General features: G+C 42.5%; 3 protein-coding genes across 3 annotated transcripts; all 3 read right to left on the bottom strand.

The window, feature by feature from the left end:
- Positions 1–12,437: 12,437 nt before the first annotated feature.
- Positions 12,438–14,904, bottom strand: LOC122845275 (mucin-5AC-like). Its single transcript, XM_044141481.1, has 3 exons — positions 14,900–14,904; positions 14,552–14,781; positions 12,438–13,830 (listed from the first exon to the last, which is right to left on the bottom strand). The coding sequence occupies exons 1-3, from the start codon at positions 14,902–14,904 to the stop codon at positions 12,773–12,775; spliced, it is 1,293 nt and encodes a 430-aa protein (XP_043997416.1). The 3' UTR covers positions 12,438–12,772.
- A 545-nt stretch (positions 14,905–15,449) lies between these two features.
- LOC122845276 (salivary glue protein Sgs-3-like) lies at positions 15,450–18,265 on the bottom strand (the record flags this gene model as incomplete). The annotated part of the gene is made up of 3 exons (XM_044141482.1): positions 15,450–15,762; positions 16,374–16,836; positions 17,719–18,265. Coding segments are annotated over 3 exons (1,323 nt in total), but the record flags the coding sequence as incomplete, so codon positions are not given.
- Positions 18,266–21,938: 3,673 nt separating this feature from the next.
- Positions 21,939–26,855, bottom strand: LOC122845277 (phospholipase A2 inhibitor and Ly6/PLAUR domain-containing protein-like). Its single transcript, XM_044141484.1, has 6 exons — positions 26,807–26,855; positions 25,395–25,496; positions 25,122–25,289; positions 24,909–25,025; positions 24,593–24,677; positions 21,939–22,041 (listed from the first exon to the last, which is right to left on the bottom strand). The coding sequence occupies exons 1-6, from the start codon at positions 26,853–26,855 to the stop codon at positions 21,939–21,941; spliced, it is 624 nt and encodes a 207-aa protein (XP_043997419.1).
- Positions 26,856–27,699: the final 844 nt, after the last annotated feature.

Below are 27,699 nucleotides of genomic sequence, written 5' to 3' on the forward strand. Positions count from 1 at the left end.
AAAAAAAAATCCATTTCTGCATGATTAAATATAAAGTTACACACTGTTGGCACTGTTTTCATTTTCATTTTTGTCACGTCTCTTTATTCCTTAAGAGATGTGATAGGCATCTCGTAAGATATAAAATGTTGTTAAAAGATTTTGTGTTAAAAATAATTTAGCAATATTTTATGCTTAATTTATTTTAAAATGGCATATTGCAGATAGTTTATGTCCTTTTCAATAACAAATGAATGTCATTATTGGAATTACAAGCAACCTGATGAAGCCATCAGCACTACGTGATTTGCAAAAAGCAGACGTGATCCCTTCAATCTGTGCCCTGAAGGCACAGATAAAAGTTTTGAACTGAGTCAGTGACAAAGGGTGCTTTGGCAGAGTCCAACTCTTACAGTAAATTCACTCAACTTACTGCCAGTAATGCAGACCAAGCTCTGACACCAGTCATACAGGGAACTAACAGCAAATTTTAAAGAGGAGTTACCCAAAGTACTCCAATGTCCTGGAGTATGAGATACCAGTATACCAATTGCTGGAATTGACTGGAAAACATGGTAGAAAAACAAAACTAGGTCTAGGATAAGTTTCTATGGGAAAAGAGTTCATGGCAGCAGTTAGGGGTACTGTCAAGGAAAGAAACAGTTGAACAGTTAAAATTGAGCTAGTAGACCTGTGGGATAAAAAATAGTGAACACACAGATGATCCCAACACTAGCAGCTCCTTCAGTAGCTCAGTTCAGGAGAGATCAAAGATGAAAAGCATAATTATTGTGGTCATTAAAATCCTTTATCTGAAAAGAGCAGTGAGGACGTGAAGTCCAAAGCACACAAAGAACATTTATCTCTGACGTAGTTTCAAGGCACGAAACTAAACGTTTAGGACTGTCTTCATGTCCTGGGCCTGTGAATCTATGCAAACAAAATCAGAGAAGATGGCTGATAGGTTGGTGGTTCAGCCAAGTAAACAAAAATTTATTCAGAAAGCAGCATCCTGTATGAGCAAACAACAATGTCACTGGAAAAAGAAAAAGACCCAATCATAAAACACGTAAATATTTTTTGAACAAGGAATTTCTTTTATATACAGTACAGACCAAAAGTTTGGACACACTTTCTAATTCAATTCAGTGAGAAGGTGTGTCCAAACATTTGGTGTGTACTGTAAGTTACATTTTCACCACATTTTCTTATTTCTATTTAAATATGTCACATGTTGTCTCTCTCCAAGTGCCCTTGTGCACTCAGTTTATTCAAATGTTTCAGTGCTCTATTAGAGATATCAGACCGCCTGTATTTCAGTGATAAATGAGAATAAACAGCTGTCATCTAAAATTAATGATAAAGAACAAATTTTATTACTTATAAAATTACTTACAATGAAGGCCAAAAATCATTCATACAGTTGGCACTGTTTTCTTTCAACCAAAACCTTTATGTTCAGACCTGTGACAGACATTTCTCGAGAAATAAAACAATGTAAAGGACTTTGGAATAAGAAAGAAGAATTTATCATCTGGTCAGGATGCCTCCTGGACGCCTCCTTGGTGAGGTGTTCTGGGCATATTCCACCGGGAGGAGGCCCTGGGGAAGACCCAGGACACGCTGAAGGGACTATGTCTCTCGGCTTGCCTGGGAACGCCTTGGAATTCCCCTAGAGGAGCTGGAACAAGTGGCTGGGGAGGGAAGTCTGGGCCTCCCTACTGAAGCTGCTATCCCCACGACCCGACCCCGGATAAGCGGAAGAATTTCATGTCTTTTTTTCTCAAAACGTTTAATACTTTTGCTTGCATTCTCATTTTGAAAGCAGGACTTCATGTCTTTCTGCTCAAAATTTGTGACCCTTGTACTCAAAACTTCTCCTTGCGCTCACACTTAGTCTCTGCTCAGACTCTGCTTGCTTTTGAAAACGCCTTTTGGCACAGTTGCCTGCCAACAGAATTAAAGTGTAGTACTAGGTGCATTTGTTGTTTGTAGCGGGTGTGCCTGTGTGGCTACTATCGATTGTAGCAACCTTTGCCACCCACTGGATGTAGGGAGTTGGTTGGGTGAACAAACTCCTGCCTAAGATCAGTAACTTTTATCGATCAATAGCACACTGCTGGCGGATATTTAGTGTACTACTGAGCAGAAAGCTGATGTCATTGTTTCTCCCTACATCAAAGTTTTTATTTGATAAATGACTGTCTTCCCGTTAGGCTGAATTTGAATAAATGACTGTAAATCTACCTTCCAACTGTATACTTTGTACATTTCAGTTGGGTCGGGGGTTTGTTGAATGGATGGTTTTAAATTAAATGAACTGAATGAAATATAGCAGGTACCCAACATGATTGTTAAATAGCATCTAATATCTGCATGAATAGCATCTAATTCAAGTAAAATGTAATTTTCACATGCAAAGTTTTCAATATGGACCAAATGGAATATACTTAAAATGCCAATTTAATTAAAAATTCAAGACTTAAAATATTTTTTATTGTAAAAGAAACCAATGACACACAACTAAAACTAAATAGTTCACAAGGAAATTATAAATTTAATATATTAAATTAGATCATTTTATTAAATAGTAATTTAAATGTAAAATAAAGTTACACCGTTTGTTTCATTTTCTTCAGTGGTAAATACCAAGTTTTCAAAAAACATTGGCTTTACATTTTGTTTACTTCGCTTCAGATGGGACAACAATGATTTATCTTGTAGTTGCTAAATGATAAAGATGAAAAATCCAAGTATCAGGTGGAGAAGACCAAGTCTGAAGCTAGATGCATCACTGGTTGTTGATGTGGTGGTGCCTGCAACAGTTGCATATGCAGTGGTTGTAGTAGTTGTACTGACTTGTGTGGTTGTAGTGGTGGTAGTAGTTTGTGCTAGAGTAGTGGTTGTAGTAGTTGGTTCTGGGGTAGTGGTTGTAGTAGTTGGGGCAGATGTAGTGGTTGTAGTAGTTGGTGCTGGAGCAGTGGTGGTAGTAGTTGGGGCAGATGTAGTGGTTGTAGTAGTTGGTGCTGGAGTAGTGGTGGTAGTAGTTGGTGCTGGGGAAGTGGTTGTAGTAGTTGGTCCTGGGGTAGTGGTTGTAGTAGTTGTTGCTGGGGTAGTGGTTGTAGTAGTTGGGGCAGATGTAGTGGTTGTAGTAGTTGGTGCTGGGGAAGTGGTGGTAGTGGTTGGTGCTGGAGTAGCGGTTGTAGTAGTTGGTGCTGGGGTAGTGGTTGGGGCAGATGTAGTGGTTGTAGTAGTTGGTGCTGGGGTAGTGGTTGGGGCAGATGTAGTGGTTGTAGTAGTTGGTGCTGGGGTAGTGGTTGTAGTAGTTGGGGCAGATGTAGTGGTTGTAGTAGTTGGTGCTGGAGCAGTGGTGGTAGTAGTTGGGGCAGATGTAGTGGTTGTAGTAGTTGGTGCTGGAGTAGTGGTGGTAGTAGTTGGTACTGGAGAAGTGGTTGTTGTAGTTGTTGCTGGGGTAGTGGTTGTTGTAGTTGTTGCTGGGGTAGTGGTTGTAGTAGTTGGGGCAGATGTAGTGGTTGTAGTAGTTGGTGCTGGGGAAGTGGTGGTAGTGGTTGGTGCTGGAGTAGCGGTTGTAGTAGTTGGTGCTGGGGTAGTGGTTGCAGTAGTTGGTGCTGGGGAAGTGGTGGTAGTAGTTGGTGCTGGAGTAGTGATTGTTGTAGTTGGTGCTGGGGTAGTGGTTGGGGCAGATGTAGTGGTTGTAGTAGTTGGTGCTGGGGTAGTGGTTGCAGTAGTTGGTGCTGGGGAAGTGGTGGTAGTAGTTGGTGCTGGAGTAGTGATTGTTGTAGTTGGTGCTGGGGTAGTGGTTGGGGCAGATGTAGTGGTTGTAGTAGTTGGTGCTGGGGTAGTGGTTAGGGCAGATGTAGTGGTTGTAGTAGTTAGTGCTGGGGTAGTGGTTGTAGTAGTCGGTGCTGGGGTAGTGGTGGTAGTGGTTGGTGCTGGAGTAGCGGTTGTAGTAGTTGGTGCTGGGGAAGTGGTGGTAGTGGTTGGTGCTGGAGTAGTGGTTGTTGTAGTTGGTGCTGGGGTAGTGGTTGGGGCAGATGTAGTAGTTGTTGCAGTTGGTGCTGGAGTAGCGGTTGTAGTAGTTGGTGCTGGGGAAGTGGTGGTAGTAGTTGGTGCTGGGGTAGTGGTGGTAGTGGTTGGTGCTGGAGTAGTGGTTGTTGTAGTTGGTGCTGGAGTAGTGGTGGTAGTAGTTGGTGCTGGGGAAGTGGTGGTAGTGGTTGGTGCTGGAGTAGTGGTTGTTGTAGTTGGTGCTGGGGTAGTGGTTGGGGCAGATGTAGTAGTTGTTGCAGTTGGTGCTGGAGTAGCGGTTGTAGTAGTTGGTGCTGGGGAAGTGGTGGTAGTAGTTGGTGCTGGGGTAGTGGTGGTAGTGGTTGGTGCTGGGGTAGTGGTGGTAGTGGTTGGTGCTGGAGTAGCGGTTGTAGTAGTTGGTGCTGGGGAAGTGGTGGTAGTGGTTGGTGCTGGATTAGTGGTTGTTGTAGTTGGTGCTGGGGTAGTGGTTGGGGCAGATGTAGTAGTTGTTGCAGTTGGTGCTGGAGTAGCGGTTGTAGTAGTTGGTGCTGGGGAAGTGGTGGTAGTAGTTGGTGCTGGGGTAGTGGTGGTAGTGGTTGGTGCTGGAGTAGTGGTGGTAGTAGTTGGTGCTGGGGTAGTGGTGGTAGTGGTTGGTGCTGGAGTAGTGGTTGTTGTAGTTGGTGCTGGGGTAGTGATTGGGGCAGATGTAGTGGTTGTTGCAGTTGGTGCTGGGGTAGTGGTTGTAGTAGTTGGTTCAGCTGTGGTGGTTGTTGTTGCACTCGGATTATTGCACAAACTAGTTGTACAGCAGGTTGGTCCACTGGTGATTGAACCAACACTCTGCATGAACGGCAAGCTTCCCAGACCTGATGCAGCTATACATGTGTTTGGTGATGCACAACCCAGTGCAGGAATTGTGTTTTTTCCATCGTTCACTGTTGATGTAAAAAGCAGTGTAAAGTTACATTATTTGTTTAAAATGTAATATAGTTGTATTTTCCTAAGATGTAGTATTGATATAAAATTGGGATTAGTCTTCAATTTGCCAAGCTACTAAATATGAAAACTTACAAGTTGCTGAGAAGCAGTTGGTCTCATCTCCTGAACAGGTAATTGTAGTGCTGCACTGAGAAGTTGTGGGGTCACAAACAAGGCACTGAAGGGAGTTAGTGGGCTGAGAACTGGAGGCTGAATCAAAGAAAGACGGTGGAAGAGAAATTGATTAAATATCAGCAAAAAAGGAGGATCAGATCTTCTTTTTAACTCTTGATGAAACCTACTAGACATAATCTCTGAGTTGCAGTTGTCTGTGTTGCAGCACTGAGCAGATGCAATTGCACTTTGGGAACCCAAGTTGACTGAAAAAGTCGAGTTGCCTGTAGCCGGACACAGAGAGGACACTGCACAGGCTTTGTAGAGCTGTGTTACTGAAGTTCCAGATTGAGTAGCTGTAGAGGAAAGGAGAAGTTTGGTGGTGTTGGAAAATACAACAACCTCAATGCAGACAGCATCATAAAGTAAAAGAAAACATAAGCACAACAATACCTAGGATGGTAGCTGTTATACACATCATCTCCGAGTTACATGTCAGTGGTTCTGTGCTTGAACACGTCTGGTCAGTGCAGGTTATACACGTCAGGGCTCCGGCTGCATCCAGGTAAAAGAAGCAAGACTTTTTAAATTCTCAGAAAGTTTGAACACAAAAAGTTTTTTCAGTACTATACATTTACACATTACATATTTTAAGCAGATTTTTAAGTGGCAAAACATGAAACCAAATGTTTAAACAGCAACGAAGTGTCAGTAGTTTGTGAGTGTTAGTGGTATGCAATTCTTCATATTTTGGTATCAATCTCATACCGAATAAATACATGTCTGTCTTGCAGATACCAATGATGATATATTTTATTATTTAAGTTTGATATGGTATTTAACCAAATTATATTGCTACAACCATAGAATTTTAAAAAACTACTATTTTACTAATATATTAAGATAAACAGAAACAATAAAACAACACAACAAACTTGTGTGTGTTTTTTTCTTAAATGGTGCAAAATATTATTTGAGAGAAAATCAAAACTACAACACAAAAATGCAATAACATTTTGCAAGGGAAGCCAATTTTGATCAATATTATAAATATGTTGGATAGCTTTACATACCTCTACTAAGTACCACTCTTGATTTTATATTTTTTCATAGTCAATGTAATGTTTAAAGGAGTTAACTACCTCAATACATTTTCATTGTGCAATGTTGGCAGAATTTAAGACGTAAAATATGGGAACAGGACAAAAAATTCTTTGTAGACATAAGTGTCAGCAATCCTCTTAAACAATAACATCTAAAAAACCTAATCACATACAAGTGTCTAAAATTGTATCGGTAATTCAACATTACAATTCATCAGTGCAAAAGAATAGCATTGTTAATGATGAGAGCACAGGATTCAATGATGCATAGAGAATCAATTTAAACTCCAAACATTAGACAACACATAACAACCTTGACTTGCGTGATAATTAGTCTGCTGGTGGAAAAAAATAACTGTTTGGATCCAATTTCTGTAAATTCTAATACACTAATAAAATCAAGAAATATCTGAAAACTATTTTGTCTGTTTCTTGAGCAACAATGTTAACAAAAAAGATGAAAAATGTAATTTGGAGGGGTTCTAATTAATGAACAAATAAAAAAAAATTACATACACAATAGATAATGTTACCTGTATTGTACATTGCCCAGATAAACGTTAGGGAAACGATCAGCTTCATGGTGATGTTCAGGTGGACTCTACAGGTTAGTTCCTCTGGATTCTGATACTAAGCACTCGGAGTTCTTCTGAACTTTATATGCTGGACAGATGACCTCACTGATTGGGTGTGTTTCCATTTTCAAGGCACCACAACCCAAAAACGCATTTTTGCATTCGTCAAAGCATCCTGAAAAACACACCTCAACACACCTAACATACCTTGTAAAACAGGAGAGCATGAAATTGAAAATGTCAATTCACTACAATGAAACCTGTCATTAAATTACTCACACATAGCACCACCAAAAAAAGACGTTCCAAAAATAAGTCCTGAACATTTTGCACTTTTGTTTCCACTGTTATGGACATGAAGTAGCCCTTGCTGTTTGACCAGGTATGAAACCAGCCTGGTTAAGTTTAAACTTATGTATCTTATTTAGTAAATTTTTAAACAAGTAAAAATTTAATACTTATAAAAAATAGTCAAAACCAAGTTTCAAAATGTGATTTGATTTGTTTTAGTTTAGTGTATGCAGGAAAATCATACTCCTGACATAGTTTAATTTTAAGATACACTTACTAAACCAATACATTCTTAATATAAACCGAAACATGCAACAGGGAAGTCAAATTTTTAAAAATGGCTGTTTTTACTACACTTTACTAAATAATATTTGATATAAAACATCTTTTTTGTTATTTTTAACATTTCTAATTTTCTGGAAATAAATATTACATTTTTGCTAGGAATTTCAGAGACATTGTGTCATGTTTCCAGTGATATTTCATACAATTTATCTCTGATTATGTGCTCCAATCCAATTTTGAAGATCATTTTTGCAAATAGCCTATTCTTTAGCTCTGTATGTACATTCTGCATATGATTCCATATTCTACCTACAGTAAAAAAGAACAATATTTCTTATATTAAAATAATACTTTCAATGTATTGTCGAGGAACTCAAGGAGTTTAAGTAACTTTCAGTTCATAATCAGAGTGTGAGAAATATTAACATACTACCTTACAACCAACAAAAAAACAATTATTTGGTAGGGCATGTGAGTGGTGCCAACATTTTTGTTCAAAAACCATTAATGTGAAAATGAATATTTCAGGAGATCCTTTTGTTCTATAATCTTATTTTTTTTTTAAAGATTATAAAAGTTTCAAAGTAGTCTAAAATCCCAAGCCACATGTTTCTTGTCAAAATTGTCATTATTTATCAATGAAAATATGAGCTATGGAGTTAAAGTTTCCATAGACGTATGATAATGTAAGATACAACAGGTATAATAGGCAATTAAAAGCAGTGTCTTAACAAATGATGCATGTCTATTCATGATTAGTGGCTAAAATATTTGATGAAATAAAGCACATTGTTCTCGGGAGCAATGAGGCATCAACAGTTTCATCAGAGCCACAAATTTAATAAAATCATAGTGAGGAATATAGCTTGAATTATAAAAAAATATTTTATTTCTCCCGCTCTTCTTTTCTTATCTCTGATGCCGTCTTTTCACTGTTCTTTTTAACATTAAATACATGACACAGTTATTATTCATTAATGCATTACTGATGTGAGACGAACAACAAAAAGGTGTTCTTGGTGCTAAAACTTTTCACAAAACAGTTTGTAAGTTTATGTAAAACTGCTCTGTAAAAGATGCTCTGTAAAATTAAGAGGCAATAATAGCAATGAATACATACATTTAAAGCTGTTTATTTCTCTTTAAAATATGCAACAATACTGTGTTTGAAGGGATGATTGGGAAGCCTAGCTACTCTAGTGACAGAGCCAATATTGCGTATGGTATTGTGTATATGTACTTGGAGTGGACATGGAGTGGTGCAAGTCAAAGAGAACTGCGCATTTTGAATAATTGGTTGACAGTAAAACAATGGTTGTAGGTCCATTTCAAATAGCTATGTCATGATTCACATTTTTTCTAGTCATGCCTGCATCATTCTCACGTTTTCACGTCATCTCTGGTTTTCTGTTAAGCCTCAACCTGCTAATTAGATTTAATCTGTTGACCTATGCCTTATTGTCTCCTTGCCTCACCTGTGTTTTGTATTATTTAAACTCACCTGGTTTCCTGCCTCTCTGCCTCCCTGCTTGCGTCAGTGTGCATTCAGTGGTTTCTTCTTTGACTAAGTTTACATCTCTGGATAATTTCTGCCTTTACTTTGATAGACCTCTGCTGTGGTTCTCTTTTATGGTCAGAGTTTGATGCAGACTCTGACCATCATTCTTTCTGATGAGTATTTTGACATTGACCTCTTTGTGTCTGACCATTTCCTCCTTTTTGACCACAACACTGGATTACACATTGTGGATCTTGATTGTCAAGTTTATTTGTATAAAATATCTAAGCAAGTAGGGAAATTAAAGTGTTTTACTGATACAAACATAACACTATCAATATCTAAAATTAATATTACATTATAGTGGAAAATTAAGAGAAGAAATATGTTGTAATCCAGACTAGAATTAGTCATGTTTCCTCTTCGGGCTGAGCCCAGCCAGGCTCCATGGGTAAGCCCGGCCACCAGGCGCTCACCATCGTGCCCCCCCCTCCAGGCCTGGCTTCAGAGTGGGGCCCCAGTGACCCGTGTCCGGGAGAGGGAACACCAAGTCCAAAGTTGTTTCTCGTCATTGGGGTCTTCAGGCTGCACTTTGTCTGGTCCCTCACCTAGGACTTGTCTGCCTTGGGTGACCCTACCAGGGGCATAAAGCCCCGGACAGCATAGCTCCTAGGATCATTGGGCACTCAAACCCCTCCACCATGATAAGGTGGCAGCCCAAGGAGAGGCAAAGTCATTCAGTGACTTGTAAACTAACAAAAGTATTTTAAATAATAATAATAATCAATTTTATTTTTCAGCACCTTTCAAAACACCCAAGGACATTTTACAACATTAAAAACACAAATTAAACAATAAAAAAATGGCTAAAAAAACACAAAGCCACAAAATAACTTAAAACTTAAAGTGAGAAGGCGAACTTGAGCAGATGAGTTTTGAGTTGTGCTTTGAAGGTCAGAACAGAGTCAATATTGTGGATATCAGGGGGAAGAGCTTTCCAGAGCCTGGGAGCAGAGTAAGAGAAGGTTCCTCTCTGCATGGTGCTGAGATGGACAAGAGGCATAGTAAGGTAGATGGAAGAGGAAGAACAAAGGGAAAATGAATGGGTGGTGATATGCAGGAGATCAGACAAGTAAGTCATTTTACAGTCCATTGTCTGAGCTATGGTACCTGTGAAGATCATGCATGTAATCCTGCTTTCAAAATGAAAATTCAAGCAAAAGTATTAAAAGTTTTGAGATCTCAAGACATGTAATCCTGCTTTCAAACTAAAAATGCTTGCTGTTGAATTATGGCTGAAAAATTCCCCCATACTCTTCACCACAAAGGGGTGCAGTGCAATGACTGGTGGTAATTTTCTAATCCACATGCAGAAAGGACACAAATAAAGGTTTAGGAGGGTTATTAACAAAGATTAATGTTGAGATGTGGGTTCTGGAGGATGGCATCTGGGACAGGAGAAGAAACGTTAGCAGGTGTAAGGTATTATTTTGAATAGAATAGTTCTGAACACAACAGGCATGGGAGTGGCTCATATTGATCCTCAGGCCTGAGCGGCTGGGTGATCTGCAGTGAGATAAAGAAAACTTGTCGCTAAGGTCTGTGAGAGCAAGAGTGGGCAGGCAATGACCGAACGGAGGAGAAACTTCATCTGAAGGCAAGTTAAGTAGAAAAGGTAATCTGAAAACAAACAAATCTGGAAGTATGAAATTAAAGGAAAGAACAGTAACTGTGGGAGGTACTGGCTCGACGTTAGCAAAAATATTGGACAATCAGGTGGAGAGGAGTTGTCTGGAAACACCCAATTGCCGTGACTATAGCAGGAGTGAACCACACAAACAAGCACACAGGGCCTCAGGGTATGACTTATGTGACTCAAAGGGATGAATAATATAAGTAGAACCTGTTATACACGTCCTTAATAGAACATGTCCTTTTGTTGTGGTAGCTAATCTTTGCAGATCAAACACTGCAGGGCTCCATTCAGCTGCAATTAAAAATGAATTGCTATGTAACAATTTAAAGTGTTTTATGACTCCTGAAAGCAACTTTCCCCCAAAATATTCTTGGGGTATTACATGCCTTTGAAAAAGGAAAAAATGTTGGAATGAAATTGAGCAACTATAGTATAGGGACACAAAGCCCTAGACACAAATAGGAAACCAAAACAACACACATGCAGGATGTGTGGAAAGTCTCATCACCCAAACCAGTGTCCTGCATATCAAGTTTCATGTCATAGATGTGGAAAGATGAACCATTATGCAAAGACCTGTGAGTCAAGAAAAATGGCAAACAAGACAACTATGCATAATTTTAGCACAAAAATTAATTCACTTTTCATTGGAACTGTGGACCTTTGCTATTTGAACACTAAAACGGACAATGCCTGGCGTGATATCACACATGTAGGATACATGTCTGTTGAGGTTAAGCTTGATGTAGGGGCAGAAGCTGATATTATACTAATGTTAAAGTTCAAAGGACCGCAAAGGTCAGAAAGAAAATGAAAAGCAATTGAACTAGCAATTACAACTAACAACCAGCGTTAACTGCCTATGGAGGAGTCAGGCTGTTTGCTACCTTTAACAAATAAGTTTAAGTCTACGAAAGCAGTGTAGCAGTTTGCTAATAAGACAGTCAAAGTAATAAAATAACAAACTGCAGTCGGATTTTTATTGTTAATGTGTTTTTTCCCCACTGAGCAGTGAAAGTAAATAAAATGTTTGAACACTAAAGAAAATTTGCTGTAAGTATTTATTTACTGGAGGGGTTTTTATTTGTGATGCAGAGCCACAGCTAACAGTTAGCTCCTTTGGCAGCTCTAACGGAGCCTGTTGCTCCTCCTACACTTTGGAGTGAGGTTTTCCTATCTTTCTACTTTTATTGTGTGTGCGTGTGTGTGCGTGCGTGTGTTTTATGTTACCGTCTGAAGTTAAATGTGGTTTAGTTAATCGCATATGTTTAAACAATAAAAAATTTAAATCTTGAAAAAACATCAGGTTTGATGCTTCTTGGTCAAAATAGCATTGAATGAAGTCAAGTTTCAGTGTATTTAAGTGAGTCTTGGCACTTTGTAGTTAGTTATTGTTTACAAAAAATTATTTGCTTATATTCACATGCCCACTTGTGCGTAAATTACACTGCCGCACATTATTTGTGCACATGAGCGCATGAATACATGGGGCTAGAAATACAGTGAGTGTTTTCTCGGTTAAGAACTCTAGTTTTGGTCTTAGAGTCTTTTATTAAATGGTCTTGACCTACCTGAAAGTTATGGATATTTGTTTTTTTATAAATGTCTGAATTAAAACAGATTAATGTAAATTATGAATTAAATACCGTGTGTGAAAAGTTCAAATAGTTTAGGTAAATTACCTTTGGCTTCAGAGGACAATATGCCCCAAAAAGGGATTACACTTATGTACAGGTGATTTTGATTAGGTTTTTCCTGTAGGCAAATGTGAGAACACATTTTACAACATCAAGAATAGAATTTTTTAAAACAGATTTATTTTGAAGAGTCACAAAAATGCACAACTTAGATATCTTATGAGCAAAAATTCAATGGTCAGAATCTTAGGCAGGTTTAAATAAAATAATAGAAGATAGTGAGAAACAACTGCAAAGCCTTAAATTAAATAAAGATAACTACAAATAAGCAACAAATACAGCCCAAAAAACGTCAAAGAGAAACCTTGTTAATACATATATAAATAATATTAAAACATTAACAACAAAAAATCTATAAATATCACATACAAAAATGCATTATTAGCTATACAAATGTCTTTTTTGTGAGCAATCTATATTTTCTGAATGAATTTGTTTGATTTTAAATACTTACTAAATACTTAACGCCCATGACAAATGAGACTTTGAGAATCCTTGAATTTACTCTTGATGCTTCTGAGTCATGATTTTCACATAATAACAACAAAAAGTAAAACTAAGAAATGAAGCATGCCCATTCTGACACTAGAAGCACTACTGGTTGTTGATGTTGTGGTGGCTGACTGTGCTCCTGATGTTGTTTTGGTTGTGGCTGCAGAAGTCGTTGTTGATGTGCTTGAGGTGGTTGTGGAAAAATGTGTTGGTGCATTTGTGAATGACTGTGCTGCCGAAGTTGTTTTGGTTGTGATTCTAGCTGTACTAGTCATTGTTGATGTGGATGTTGTTGTGGCACCTGCTACTGCACCTGTGGGTGGCTCTGTTGCCGAGCTTGATGTGTCAGTGGCTGCAGTTGACATTGTTGAGGTGGTTGTTGTGGTTGTTCTGGCACTACTAGCTGGAATTGCAGTGAATGGTGTTGTGGTTGTTTTTGCAGTACTGGTGAATGATGCAACAGGTGTGGTGGTTGATCCTACACTGGTGGTGGTTGGTGTTGCAGTTGGAGCTGCTGTTGTAGCAGTTGACGTGATTGGCGCTGTGGAGGTTGGAGATTTTGTAGTGGTGGTTGGTGATGAAGATGTGGTGGTTGGTGCTGCACTTGTGGTTGCTGCTGCTGGAGTTGTAGTGGTTGGTGATGGAGTTGTAGCTGTTGTTGCTCCACTTGTGATGTTTGGTGCTGCAGGTGTGGTTGGTGATGCTGGAGATGTGGTTAGTAATGAAGTTGTGGGGGATGGTGCAGCAGGTGTGGTGGTTGGTGCTGTGGTTGTGGAGGTTGGTGCTGCAGTTGTGGTGGCTGGTGCTGCTGTTGTATTGGATGGAGCTGCTGTTGTGGTGGTTTCTGCTGCAGCTGTGGTGGTTGGGGCTGTTGTGGTTGATGGTGCAGCAATTGTGGTTGTTAATGTTGAGTTTGTTGGTGCTGTAGTTGTGGTTGTTGCAGTATATGTTGTTGTTTGTGCTGCAGTTGTGGTTATTGGTGCAGTAGATATGATTGGTGCTGCGGTTGTGGTGGTTGGTGCTACAGTTGTTGTGGTTGGTGCTGTGGTTGTTGGTACTTCAGTTGTGGTTGGTGTTGCGGTTGTGGTGGTTTGTGCTACAGTTGTTGTGGTTGGTGCTGTGGTTGTTGGTACTTCAGTTGTGGTTGGTGCTGCGGCTGTGGTGGTTGGTGCTGTAGTTGTGGGGGTTGGTGCTGTGGTTGTTGGTACTTCAGTTGTGGTTTGTGTTGTAGTTGTGGTTGTTGGTTTTGTAGTTGTGGTTGTTGCACTAGATGTTGTTAGTTCTGCAGTTGTGGTGGTTGGTGTAGCAGTTATGATTGGTGCTGCGGTTGTGGTGATTGGTGCTGTGGTTGTTGGTACTTCAGTTGTGGTTGGTGCTGCATTTGTGGTGGTTTGTACAGCAGTCGTGGTGGTTGATGCTGTGGTTGTTGGTATTTGAGTTGTGGTTGGTGCTACGTTTGTGGTGGTTTGTGCAGCAGATGTGGTAGTTGGTGCTGCAGGTGTTGTGGTTGGTGCTGTGGTTGTGGTGGTTGGTGCTGTAGTTGGTTCCATAGTTGTTGTTGTTAGTGCTGCAGTTGTGGTGGTTGGTGCTGTGGTTGTTGGTATTTGAGTTGTGGTTGGTGCTACGTTTGTGGTGGTTTGTGCAGCAGATGTGGTAGTTGGTGCCGCAGGTGTTGTGGTTGGTGCTGTGGTTGTGGTGGTTGGTACTGTGGTTGTTGGTACTTCAGTTGTGGTTGGTGCTGTGGTTGTTGGTACTTCAGTTGTGGTTGGTGCTGGGTTTGTGGTGGTTTGTGCAGCAGTTGTGGTGATTGGTGCTGCAGTTGTTGTGGTTGTTGGTGCTGTAGTTGTGGTTTTTGCAGTAGATGTTGTTGTTAGTGCTGCAGTTGTGGTTATTGGTGCAGCAGTTATGACTGGTGCAGCAGTTGTTGCGGTTGGTGCTGTGGTTGTGGTAGTTGGTGCTGCAGTTGGTTCCATAGTTGTAGTTGTTGGTGCTGTAGTTGTGGTTGTTGCAGTAGATGTTGTTGTTAGTGCTGAAGTTGTGGTTGGTGCTGGGTTTGTGGTGGTTTGTGCAGCAGTTGTGGTGGTTGGTGCTGTGGTTGTGGTGGTTGGTGCTGTGGTTGTGGTGGTTGGTGCTGTGGTTGTTGGTACTTCAGTTGTAGTTAGTGCTGCATTTGTGGTGGTTTGTGCAGCAGTTGTGGTGGTTGATGCTGCAGTTGTTGTGGTTGGTGCTGCGTTTGTGGTGGTTGGTGCTGTGGTTGTAGGTACTTCAGTTGTAGTTGGTGCTCCGTTTATGGTGGTTTGTGCAGCAGTTATGGTGGTTGGTGCTGCAGTTGCTGTGGTTGGTGCTGTGGTTGTGGTGGTTGGTTCTGTGGTTGTAGGTACTTCAGTTGTAGTTGGTGCTGTGGTTGTTGGTACTTCATTTGTGGTTGGTGCTGTGGTTGTTGGTACTTCATTTGTGGTTGGTGCTGGGTTTGTGGTGGTTTGTGCAGCAGTTGTGGTGGTTGGTTCTGCAGTTGTTGTGGTTGGTGCTGTGGTTGTGGTGGCTGGTGCTGTGGTTGTAGGTACTTCAGTTGTGGTTGGTGCTGCGTTTGTGGTGGTTTGTGCAGCAGATGTGGTAGTTGGTGCTGCAGGTGTTGTAGTTGGTGCTGTGGTTGTGGTGGTTGGTACTGTGGTTGTTGGTACTTCAGTTGTGGTTGGTGCTGTGGTTGTTGGTACTTCAGTTGTGGTTGGTGCTGGGTTTGTGGTGGATTGTGCAGCAGTTGTGGTGATTGTTGCTGCAGTAGTTGTGGTTGTTGGTGCTGTAGTTGTGGTTTTTGCAGTAGATGTTGTTGTTAGTGCTGCAGTTGTGGTTATTGGTGCAGCAGTTATGACTGGTGCAGCAGTTGTGGTGGTTGATGCTGCAGTTGTTGCGGTTGGTGCTGTGGTTGTGGTAGTTGGTGCTGTAGTTGGTTCCATAGTTGTAGTTGTTGGTGCTGTAGTTGTGGTTGTTGCAGTAGATGTTGTTGTTAGTGCTGAAGTTGTGGTTGGTGCTGGGTTTGTGGTGGTTTGTGCAGCAGTTGTGGTGGTTGGTGCTGTGGTTGTGGTGGTTGGTGCTGTGGTTGTTGGTACTTCAGTTGTAGTTGGTGCTGCATTTGTGGTGGTTTGTGCAGCAGTTGTGGTGGTTGATGCTGCAGTTGTTGTGGTTGGTGCTGTGGTTGTGGTTGTTGGTGCTGTAGTTGTAATTGTTGCAGTAGATGTTGTTCTTAGTGCTGCAGTTGTGGTGGTTGGTGCTGTGGTTGTTGGTACTTCATTTGTGGTTGGTGCTGCGTTTGTGGTGGTTGGTGCTGTGGTTGTTGGTACTTCAGTTGTGGTTGGTGCTGCGTTTGTGGTGGTTTGTACAGCAGATGTGGTGGTTGGTGCTGCAGTTGTGGTGGTTGTTGGTACTTGAGTTGTGGTTGGTGCTGAGGTTGTTGGTACTTCATTTGTGGTTGGTGCTGGGTTTGTGGTGATTTGTGCAGCAGTTGTGGTGGTTGGTTTTGCAGTTGTTGTGGTTGGTGCTGTGGTTGTTGGTACTTCAGTTGTAGTTGGTGCTGCGTTTGTGGTGGTTTGTGCAGCAGTTGTGGTGGTTGATGCTGCAGTTGTTGTGGTTGGTGCTGTGGTTGTTGGTACTTCAGTTGTGGTTGGTGCTGCGTTTGTGGTGGTTTGTACAGCAGATGTGGTGGTTGGTGCTGCAGTTGTGGTGGTTGTTGGTACTTGAGTTGTGGTTGGTGCTGAGGTTGTTGGTACTTCATTTGTGGTTGGTGCTGGGTTTGTGGCGATTTGTGCAGCAGTTGTGGTGGTTGGTTTTGCAGTTGTTGTGGTTGGTGCTGTGGTTGTTGGTTCTTCAGTTGTAGTTGGTGCTGCGTTTGTGGTAGTTTGTGCAGCAGTTGTGGTGGTTGATGCTGCAGTTGTTGTGGTTGGTGCTGTGGTTGTGGTGGTTGCAGTAGATGTTGTTAGTGCTGCAGTTGTGGTTATTTGTGCAGAAGTTATGATTGGTGCTGTGGTTGTGGTGGTTGGTGCTGTGGTTGTTGGTACTTCAGTTGTGGTTGGTGCTGTGGTTGTTGGTACTTCATTTGTGGTTGGTGCTGGGTGTGTGGTGGATTGTGCAGCAGTTGTGGTGGTTGGTTCTGCAGTTGTTGTGGTTGGTGCTGTGGTTGTGGTGGTTGGTGCTGTGGTTGTTGGTACTTCAGTTGTAGTTGGTGCTGCAGTTGTTGTGGTTGGTGCTGTGGTTGTGGTGGTTGGTGCAGTGGTTGTTGGTACTTCAGTTGTAGTTGGTGCTGAGTTTGTGGTGGTTTGTGCAGCAGTTGTGGTGGTTGGTGATGCAGTTGTTGTGGTTGGTGCTGTTGTTGTTGGTACTTCTGTTGTGGTTGGTGCTGCGTTTGTGGTGGTTTGTGCAGCAGTAGTGGTGGTAGATGCAGCAATTGTTGTGGTTGGTGCTGTGGTTGTGGTGGTTGGTGCTGTAGTTGGTTCCATAGTTGTGGTTGTTGTTGCTGTAGTTGTGGTTGTTGCAGCAGATGTTGTTGTTAGTGCTGCAGTTGTGGTGGTTGGTGCTGTGGTTGTTGGTACTTCAGTTGTGTTTGGTGGTGCGTTTGTGGTGGTTTGTACAGCAGTTGTTGTGGTTGGTGCTGCAGTTGTGGTGGTTGGTGCTGTGGTTGTTTGTACTTGAGTTGTGGTTGGTGCTGTGTTTGTTGGTACTTCAGTTGTGGTTGGTGCTGCGTTTGTGGTGGTTTGTACAGCAGTTGTGGTGGTTTGTGCTGCAGTTGTTGTGGTTGGTGCTGCAGTTGTGGTGGTTGGTGCTGTGGTTGTTTGTACTTGAGTTGTGGTTGGTGCTGTGGTTGTTGGTACTTCAGTTGTGGTTGGTGCTGTGGTTGTTGGTACTTCATTTGTGGTTGGTGCTGGGTTTGTGGTGGTTTGTGCAGCAGTTGTGGTGGTTGGTTCTGCAGTTGTTGTGGTTGGTGCTGTGGTTGTGGTGGTTGGTGCTGTGGTTGTAGGTACTTCAGTTGTAGTTGGTGCTGTGGTAGTTGGTACTTCATTTGTGGTTGGTGCTGTGGTTGTTGGTACTTCATTTGTGGTTGGTGCTGGGTTTGTGGTGGTTTGTGCAGCAGTTGTGGTGGTTGGTTCTGCAGTTGTTGTGGTTGGTGCTGTGGTTGTGATGGCTGGTGCTGTGGTTGTAGGTACTTCAGTTGTAGTTGGTGCTCCGTTTATGGTGGTTTGTGCAGCAGTTATGGTGGTTGGTGCTGCAGTTGCTGTGGTTGGCGCTGTGGTTGTGGTGGTTGGTTCTGTGGTTGTTGGTACTTCAGTTGTGGTTGATGTTTTAGCTGTGGTGGTTGGTGCTGTAGTTGTGGTGGTTGTTGGTGCTGTAGTTGTGGTCGTTGGTGCTGTAGTTGTGGTGGTTGCAGTAGATGTTGTTGTTAGTGCTGCAGTTGTGGTTATAGGTGCAGCAGTTATGATTGGTGCAGCAGTTGTGGTGGTTGGTGCTGTGGTTGTTGGTACTTCAGTTGTGGTTGGTGCTGTGTTTGTGGTGGTTTGTGCAGCAGTTGTGGTGGTTGGTTCTGCAGTAGTTGTGGTTGGTGCTGTGGTTGTGGTGGTTGGTGCTGTGGTTGTTGGTACTTCAGTTGTAGTTGGTGCTGCAGTTGTTGCGGTTGGTGCTGTGGTTGTGGTGGTTTGTGCTATAGTTGGTTCCATAGTTGTGGTTGTTGGTGCTGTAGTTGTGGTTGTTGCAGTAGATGTTGTTGTTAGTGCTGCAGTTGTGGTGGTTGGCAGCAGCGGTGGTTGGTGCTGCAGTTGTTGTGGTTGGTGCTGTGGTTGTTGGTACTTCAGTTGTGGTTGGTGCTGCGTTTGTGGTGGTTTGTGCAGCAGTTGTGGTGGTTGATGCTGTGGTTGTTGGTACTTCAGTTGTGGTTGGTGCTGCGTTTGTGGTGGTTTGTACAGCAGTTATGGTGGTTGGTGCTGCAGTTGTTGTGGTTGGTTCTGCAGTTGTTGTTGTTGGTGCTGTGGTTGTTGGTACTTCAGTTGTAGTTGGTGCCGCGTTTGTGGTGGTTTGTGCAGCAGTTGTGGTGGTTTGTGCTGCAGTTGTTGTGGTTGGTGCTGTGGTTGTGATGGCTGGTGCTGTGGTTGTAGGTACTTCAGTTGTAGTTGGTGCTCCGTTTATGGTGGTTTGTGCAGCAGTTATGGTGGTTGGTGCTGCAGTTGCTGTGGTTGGCGCTGTGGTTGTGGTGGTTGGTTCTGTGGTTGTAGGTACTTCAGTTGTAGTTGGTGCTGTGGTTGTTGGTACTTCATTTGTGGTTGGTGCTGTGGTTGTTGGTACTTCATTTGTGGTTGGTGCTGGGTTTGTGGTGGTTTGTGCAGCAGTTGTGGTGGTTGGTTCTGCAGTTGTTGTGGTTGGTGCTGTGGTTGTGGTGGCTGGTGCTGTGGTTGTAGGTACTTCAGTTGTGGTTGGTGCTGCGTTTGTGGTGGTTTGTGCAGCAGATGTGGTAGTTGGTGCTGCAGGTGTTGTAGTTGGTGCTGTGGTTGTGGTGGTTGGTACTGTGGTTGTTGGTACTTCAGTTGTGGTTGGTGCTGTGGTTGTTGGTACTTCAGTTGTGGTTGGTGCTGGGTTTGTGGTGGTTTGTGCAGCAGTTGTGGTGATTGTTGCTGCAGTAGTTGTGGTTGTTGGTGCTGTAGTTGTGGTTTTTGCAGTAGATGTTGTTGTTAGTGCTGCAGTTGTGGTTATTGGTGCAGCAGTTATGACTGGTGCAGCAGTTGTGGTGGTTGATGCTGCAGTTGTTGCGGTTGGTGCTGTGGTTGTGGTAGTTGGTGCTGTAGTTGGTTCCATAGTTGTAGTTGTTGGTGCTGTAGTTGTGGTTGTTGCAGTAGATGTTGTTGTTAGTGCTGAAGTTGTGGTTGGTGCTGGGTTTGTGGTGGTTTGTGCAGCAGTTGTGGTGGTTGGTGCTGTGGTTGTGGTGGTTGGTGCTGTGGTTGTTGGTACTTCAGTTGTAGTTGGTGCTGCATTTGTGGTGGTTTGTGCAGCAGTTGTGGTGGTTGATGCTGCAGTTGTTGTGGTTGGTGCTGTGGTTGTGGTTGTTGGTGCTGTAGTTGTGTTTGTTGCAGTAGATGTTGTTCTTAGTGCTGCAGTTGTGGTGGTTGGTGCTGTGGTTGTTGGTACTTCAGTTGTGGTTGGTGCTGCGTTTGTGGTGGTTGGTGCTGTGGTTGTTGGTACTTCAGTTGTGGTTGGTGCTGCGTTTGTGGTGGTTTGTACAGCAGATGTGGTGGTTGGTGCTGCAGTTGTGGTGGTTGTTGGTACTTGAGTTGTGGTGCTGAGGTTGTTGGTACTTCATTTGTGGTTGGTGCTGGGTTTGTGGTGATTTGTGCAGCAGTTGTGGTGGTTGGTTTTGCAGTTGTTGTGGTTGGTGCTGTGGTTGTTGGTACTTCAGTTGTAGTTGGTGCTGCGTTTGTGGTGGTTTGTGCAGCAGTTGTGGTGGTTGATGCTGCAGTTGTTGTGGTTGGTGCTGTGGTTGTTGGTACTTCAGTTGTGGTTGGTGCTGCGTTTGTGGTGGTTTGTACAGCAGATGTGGTGGTTGGTGCTGCAGTTGTGGTGGTTGTTGGTACTTGAGTTGTGGTTGGTGCTGAGGTTGTTGGTACTTCATTTGTGGTTGGTGCTGGGTTTGTGGCGATTTGTGCAGCAGTTGTGGTGGTTGGTTTTGCAGTTGTTGTGGTTGGTGCTGTGGTTGTTGGTTCTTCAGTTGTAGTTGGTGCTGCGTTTGTGGTAGTTTGTGCAGCAGTTGTGGTGGTTGATGCTGCAGTTGTTGTGGTTGGTGCTGTGGTTGTGGTGGTTGCAGTAGATGTTGTTAGTGCTGCAGTTGTGGTTATTGGTGCAGAAGTTATGATTGGTGCTGTGGTTGTGGTGGTTGGTGCTGTGGTTGTTGGTACTTCAGTTGTGGTTGGTGCTGTGGTTGTTGGTACTTCATTTGTGGTTGGTTCTGGGTGTGTGGTGGATTGTGCAGCAGTTGTGGTGGTTGGTTCTGCAGTTGTTGTGGTTGGTGCTGTGGTTGTGGTGGTTGGTGCTGTGGTTGTTGGTACTTCAGTTGTAGTTGGTGCTGCAGTTGTTGTGGTTGGTGCTGTGGTTGTGGTGGTTGGTGCAGTGGTTGTTGGTACTTCAGTTGTAGTTGGTGCTGAGTTTGTGGTGGTTTGCGCAGCAGTTGTGGTGGTTGGTGCTGCAGTTGTTGTGGTTGGTGCTGTTGTTGTTGGTACTTCTGTTGTGGTTGGTGCTGCGTTTGTGGTGGTTTGTGCAGCAGTAGTGGTGGTAGATGCAGCAATTGTTGTGGTTGGTGCTGTGGTTGTGGTGGTTGGTGCTGTAGTTGGTTCCATAGTTGTGGTTGTTGTTGCTGTAGTTGTGGTTGTTGCAGCAGATGTTGTTGTTAGTGCTGCAGTTGTGGTGGTTGGTGCTGTGGTTGTTGGTACTTCAGTTGTGTTTGGTGGTGCGTTTGTGGTGGTTTGTACAGCAGTTGTTGTGGTTGGTGCTGCAGTTGTGGTGGTTGGTGCTGTGGTTGTTTGTACTTGAGTTGTGGTTGGTGCTGTGTTTGTTGGTACTTCAGTTGTGGTTGGTGCTGCGTTTGTGGTGGTTTGTACAGCAGTTGTGGTGGTTTGTGCTGCAGTTGTTGTGGTTGGTGCTGCAGTTGTGGTGGTTGGTGCTGTGGTTGTTTGTACTTGAGTTGTGGTTGGTGCTGTGGTTGTTGGTACTTCAGTTGTGGTTGGTGCTGTGGTTGTTGGTACTTCATTTGTGGTTGGTGCTGGGTTTGTGGTGGTTTGTGCAGCAGTTGTGGTGGTTGGTTCTGCAGTTGTTGTGGTTGGTGCTGTGGTTGTGGTGGTTGGTGCTGTGGTTGTAGGTACTTCAGTTGTAGTTGGTGCTGTGGTAGTTGGTACTTCATTTGTGGTTGGTGCTGTGGTTGTTGGTACTTCATTTGTGGTTGGTGCTGGGTTTGTGGTGGTTTGTGCAGCAGTTGTGGTGGTTGGTTCTGCAGTTGTTGTGGTTGGTGCTGTGGTTGTGATGGCTGGTGCTGTGGTTGTAGGTACTTCAGTTGTAGTTGGTGCTCCGTTTATGGTGGTTTGTGCAGCAGTTATGGTGGTTGGTGCTGCAGTTGCTGTGGTTGGCGCTGTGGTTGTGGTGGTTGGTTCTGTGGTTGTTGGTACTTCAGTTGTGGTTGATGTTTTAGCTGTGGTGGTTGGTGCTGTAGTTGTGGTGGTTGTTGGTGCTGTAGTTGTGGTCGTTGGTGCTGTAGTTGTGGTGGTTGCAGTAGATGTTGTTGTTAGTGCTGCAGTTGTGGTTATAGGTGCAGCAGTTATGATTGGTGCAGCAGTTGTGGTGGTTGGTGCTGTGGTTGTTGGTACTTCAGTTGTGGTTGGTGCTGTGTTTGTGGTGGTTTGTGCAGCAGTTGTGGTGGTTGGTTCTGAAGTAGTTGTGCTGTGGTTGTGGTGGTTGGTGCTGTGGTTGTTGGTACTTCAGTTGTAGTTGGTGCTGCAGTTGTTGCGGTTGGTGCTGTGGTTGTGGTGGTTTGTGCTATAGTTGGTTCCATAGTTGTGGTTGTTGGTGCTGTAGTTGTGGTTGTTGCAGTAGATGTTGTTGTTAGTGCTGCAGTTGTGGTTATAGGTGCAGCAGTTATGATTGGTGCAGCAGTTGTGGTGGTTGGTGCTGTGGTTGTTGGTACTTCAGTTGTGGTTGGTGCTGTGTTTGTGGTGGTTTGTGCAGCAGTTGTGGTGGTTGGTTCTGCAGTAGTTGTGGTTGGTGCTGTGGTTGTGGTGGTTGGTGCTGTGGTTGTTGGTACTTCAGTTGTAGTTGGTGCTGCAGTTGTTGCGGTTGGTGCTGTGGTTGTGGTGGTTTGTGCTATAGTTGGTTCCATAGTTGTGGTTGTTGGTGCTGTAGTTGTGGTTGTTGCAGTAGATGTTGTTGTTAGTGCTGCAGTTGTGGTGGTTGGTGCAGCAGTTGTGGTGGTTGGTGCTGCAGTTGTTGTGGTTGGTGCTGTGGTTGTTGGTACTTCAGTTGTGGTTGGTGCTGCGTTTGTGGTGGTTTGTGCAGCAGTTGTGGTGGTTGATGCTGTGGTTGTTGGTACTTCAGTTGTGGTTGGTGCTGCGTTTGTGGTGGTTTGTACAGCAGTTATGGTGGTTGGTGCTGCAGTTGTTGTGGTTGGTTCTGCAGTTGTTGTTGTTGGTGCTGTGGTTGTTGGTACTTCAGTTGTAGTTGGTGCCGCGTTTGTGGTGGTTTGTGCAGCAGTTGTGGTGGTTTGTGCTGCAGTTGTTGTGGTTGGCGCTGTGGTTGTGGTGGTTGGTGCAGCAGTTGTGGTGGTTGATGCTGTGGTTGTTGGTACTTCAGTTGTGGTTGGTGCTGCGTTTGTGGTGGTTTGTACAGCAGTTATGGTGGTTGGTGCTGCAGTTGTTGTGGTTGGTTCTGCAGTTGTTGTTGTTGGTGCTGTGGTTGTTGGTACTTCAGTTGTAGTTGGTGCCGCGTTTGTGGTGGTTTGTGCAGCAGTTGTGGTGGTTTGTGCTGCAGTTGTTGTGGTTGGCGCTGTGGTTGTGGTGGTTGGTGCTGTGGTTGTTGGTACTTCTGTTGTGGTTGGTGTTTTAGTTGTGGTTGTTGGTGCTGTAGTTGTGGTGGTTGCAGTAGATGTTGTTGTTAGTGCTGCAGTTGTGGTTATTGGTGCAGCAGTTATGATTGGTGCTGCGGTTGTGGTGGTTGGTGCTGTGGTTGTTGGTACTTCAGTTGTGGTTGGTGCTGTGGTTGTTGGTACTTCATTTGTGGTTGGTGCTGGGTTTGTGGTGGTTTGTGCAGCAGTGGTGGTGGTTGGTTCTGTAGTTGTTGTGGTTGGTGCTGTGGTTGTGGTGGTTGGTGCTGTGGTTGTTGGTACTTCAGTTGTAGTTGGTGCTGCAGTTGTTGCGGTTGGTGCTGTGGTTGTGGTGGTTGGTGCTGCAGTGTTTGTGGTTTGTGCTGCGGTTGTGGTGGTTTGTGCAGCAGTTGTGGTGGTTGGTGCTGTGGTTGTGGTGGTTTGTGCTGTAGTTGTGGTGGTTGGTGCTGCAGTTGTTGTGGTTGGTGCTGTGCTTGTTGGTACTTCAGTTATGGTTTGTGCTGCGGTTGTGGTGGTTTGTGCAGCAGTTGTGGTTGTTGATGCTGTAGTTGTGGTTGGTGCAGTAGATGTTGTTGTTAGTGCTGCAGTTGTGGTGGTTGGTGCTGTGGTTGTTGGTACTTCAGTTGTTGTTGGTGCTGCGTTGGTGGTGGTTTGTACAGCAGTTGTGGTTGTTGGTACTGCAGTTGTGGTTGGTGCTGCGGCTGTGGTGGTTGGTGCTGTAGTTGTGGGGGTTGGTGCTGTGGTTGTTGGTACTTCAGTTGTGGTTGGTGTTGTAGTTGTTGTGGTTGTTGGTTTTGTAGTTGTGGTTGTTGCACTAGATGTTGTTTGTTCTGCAGTTGTGGATATTGGTGCAGCAGTTATGATTGGTGCTGTGGTTGTGGTGGTTGGTGCTGTGGTTGTTGGTACTTCAGTTGTGGTTGGTGCTGCATTTGTGGTGGTTTGTGCAGCAGTTGTGGTGGTTGGTTCTGCAGTTGTTCTGGTTGGTGCTGTGGTTGTTGGTACTTCATTTGTAGTTGGTCCTGCGTTTGTGGTGGTTGGTGCAGCAGTTGTGGTGGTTGGTGCAGCAGTGGTTGTTGCTGCGCTCGTTGGTGTTGTTGTGGTTGTTGGTGCAGCTGTTGTTGTGGTTGTTGGTGCAGTCGTTATTGTTGGTACAGCAGTTGTGGTTGTTGTTGCACTTGGATTATTGCACAAACTAGTTGTACAGCAGGTTGGTCCACTGGTGATTGAACCAACACTCTGCATGAACGGCAAACTTCCCAGACCTGATGCAGCTGTACATGTGTTTGGTGATGCACAACCCAGTGCAGGAATTATGTTTTTTCCGTCGTTCACTGTTGCCATAATAAATAGATAATAGTTACAATATTTTTAAATATTATAATTTAAATTCAATTCATATCAGTAGTTGTTTATTAAATTACCTAAGTTTAATTCAAATATGTTAAAGTATATTAACCAACTGAGGACCAATTTGTCTTTTCTTTGGAATTTTGTATGCTATTTTATTGATCCAGCTTTGATTAAATGCACACCTATCTAAACAGTTAAGCAGAAAAACTTACAAGTTGCCGAGAAGCAGTTGGTCTCATCTCCTGAACAGGTAATTGACGTGCTGCACTGAGAAGTTGTGGGGTCACAAATAAGGCATTGAAGGGAGTTAGTGGGCTGAGAACTGGGGGCTGAATCAAAGAAAGACGGTGGAAGAGAAATTCATTAAATATCAGCAAAAACGGAGGATTAGATCTTCTTTTTAACTTTAACTTGATGAAACCTACCAGGCATAATCTGTGAGTTGCAGTTGTCTGTGTTGCAGCACTGAGCAGATGCAATTGCACTTTGGGATCCCAAGTTGACTGAAAACGTTGAGTTGCCTGTAGCTGGACACAGAGAGGACACTGCACAGGCTTTGTAGAGCTGTGTTACTGAAGTTCCAGATTGAGTAGCTGTAGAGGCAAGGAGAAATTTGGTGGTGTTAGGAGAAATACAGCAACCTAAATTCTTACAGTGAATTCCATCATAAGTGAAATAAGAGACAAACAGAACAATACCTAGGATGGTAGCTGTTATACACATCGTCTCTGAGCTACATGTTACCGGTATTGTGTTTGAACACGTCTGGTTTGTGCAGGTCATACATGTCAGGGCTCCAACTGCAATCAAGGGGAAAAAGAAAATGACTTATTTAAATGTTCCACAAGTTTCAAATGCCCAAGCAGTTTTTTCTAATCCACAGATGGTAAGATTGCTTACATCCTTAATGAACTTAGGGATAAAAATTATCTTCCTGGGAGGTAGTTGTATTCCTGCTATCAAACTACAAAAATTGCCGAATGAAGCAACCCAGAAGTTGAATTAAATGTCTCATTGACATTAAAAAACATCACTGCAACATAAGTTGCTCTGAAACACGACAGAGATAAATTAGGAATCTGTGGAGCTGCAAATATGAGGAATTCTGACCAAAGCACTGCAGTTCTTATTTATGTAGTGCATAAGAGAATCATTCACAAAATGAAGGAGTTAAAAGCATGATATATCCACTTTAACAATTAATTCATGCTTCAAGTTTCTTACTGTTTAACAGAGAATATATTATGTTAATCTTGTTTGCAGAATTTCAGATTTTAAAAATTATTATAGGACAAAAACATAATTCCAGCTTGTCTTTTTAAAGGTTGCATTTTTATGAAACCAGTGTTCCCTGAAGCTAAGCAAAACAAATACATCTTAAATATTATTGTGCCTAAAATTATAATTTAAGGTCAGAGCTGCATCAGCAAAAAGGTGAAAAGAAGCTTATTAAAAATTATTACTTAAAATGTTTTCTACAGTCAGAAACAAACAGCTTAAAATAAAAAAAAAACTAAAAAAAAACACACCTAAAGGCTAGTGTTTTTGAAAATGTTAAATTTTATGAGAAATGCTTAAATAGAAGACATTATCAGTGTCTTCTATTTAAGCATGAGAGGCAAATATCCAATATTTTAAGTTCCTTATTTTGTCGTGGAGAGTCAAAAAGTCTTTTTGTTGTATTGTTCCTAGAAGAACAAGAAAATCAGAAACAGACCAATAATCAAATAATGTGTGTAATAACGTATTCCGTTGGATTTTATTTATTTGAACCACATGTCAAAGAGAAAGGCTTACATACTTTGAGGAAATAATAACATTGTTTTGAAAAGGGATCAGTGGCACAAAACAAGCCTGGCTTGCATCTTGTTTTATATAAAAGTAACAAATACGTCCTATGAAAATATACCTGCTCAGATGCATAAATTCTGAAATCATAAACATTTAATAAAACTTACAAAATAATATTATTACTTAGAATTTCACTCACTGGTGTCTGTTAAACAACATAATAAACAATTGCAGCGGTTGAAAAAAAATTATGTATAGTTTAATTCCAGTATTTTAATTAAGAAAAGAATGAAAATATATATGTATAAATTATTCTTACCCTTGCTGTAGAAAGCCCAGATGAGAGTCAGAGAAAAGATGAGCTTCATTGTGATGTTCAGGTGGATCCTGCAGGTTAGTTCTCCTGGTTCTGATACTGAATCTCTGAAACGCACATCTCTTTAAATACTGCTTAGATGACATCAATGAACAGGTGTTCCCAAGTTTTCAACGTCAATCATCAAAAGCAATGTCCAAATGTCACAGCGTCAACACCCTTACCACTCCTATTCCTGCATGCCAGTGTCTGAAAAGAATAATTTCTTGAAACCCAGCATGTAAATAACAATAAAGCATTATGGTAAAACAAAGTTCGGAGCTTCTGTTTTGATGTGTTACTTTTCTTAATTTTTCACACTCCATAACCGGAAAACAGACTTTTTTTTTCTATAAAAGTATTCAACATATTTTGGTTCCTATGAGCAAACAAATAGATTATGAGCATCTTCTTTGTAATAAACGTTTTGAAGATATTTTAACAATTGCTGTGTTCCTTTGTAAATTTAATTCTTTTATTTTCAGTTTGTGTCAACTTCAAAAGGAAGAAAACCTTAAAAAATAAACTTCAGCAATAATATTACAATTCAGAATTAGTAATGAAATAGGCTAAATCAGATGAGCTACAAATAAATGTTTCTGGGGAAATTTTAATTTGATCTCATCTCTAGCTCTTTCAAAATAATTTTTATTTTCTTTTGGATTATACTTTTGCTAAAAGAGTTGAAAACATAGAATATGCTAATTTTGACATCTGTGAGAAACATAATTTTTCAAACAATGACGACAAGCATTGCTAGTAAATAAAAACAGTGACCGGACACATGACTCAGTCAAATACATGATGTGTCACAAAGAATTTCAGTGCAGAAAGCCATTTGACTCTCCTTCCCTGTT

The sequence above is a fragment of the Gambusia affinis genome, linkage group LG15 (assembly GCF_019740435.1).
Source record: "Gambusia affinis linkage group LG15, SWU_Gaff_1.0, whole genome shotgun sequence".
NCBI classification, from domain to species: domain Eukaryota; kingdom Metazoa; phylum Chordata; class Actinopteri; order Cyprinodontiformes; family Poeciliidae; genus Gambusia; species Gambusia affinis.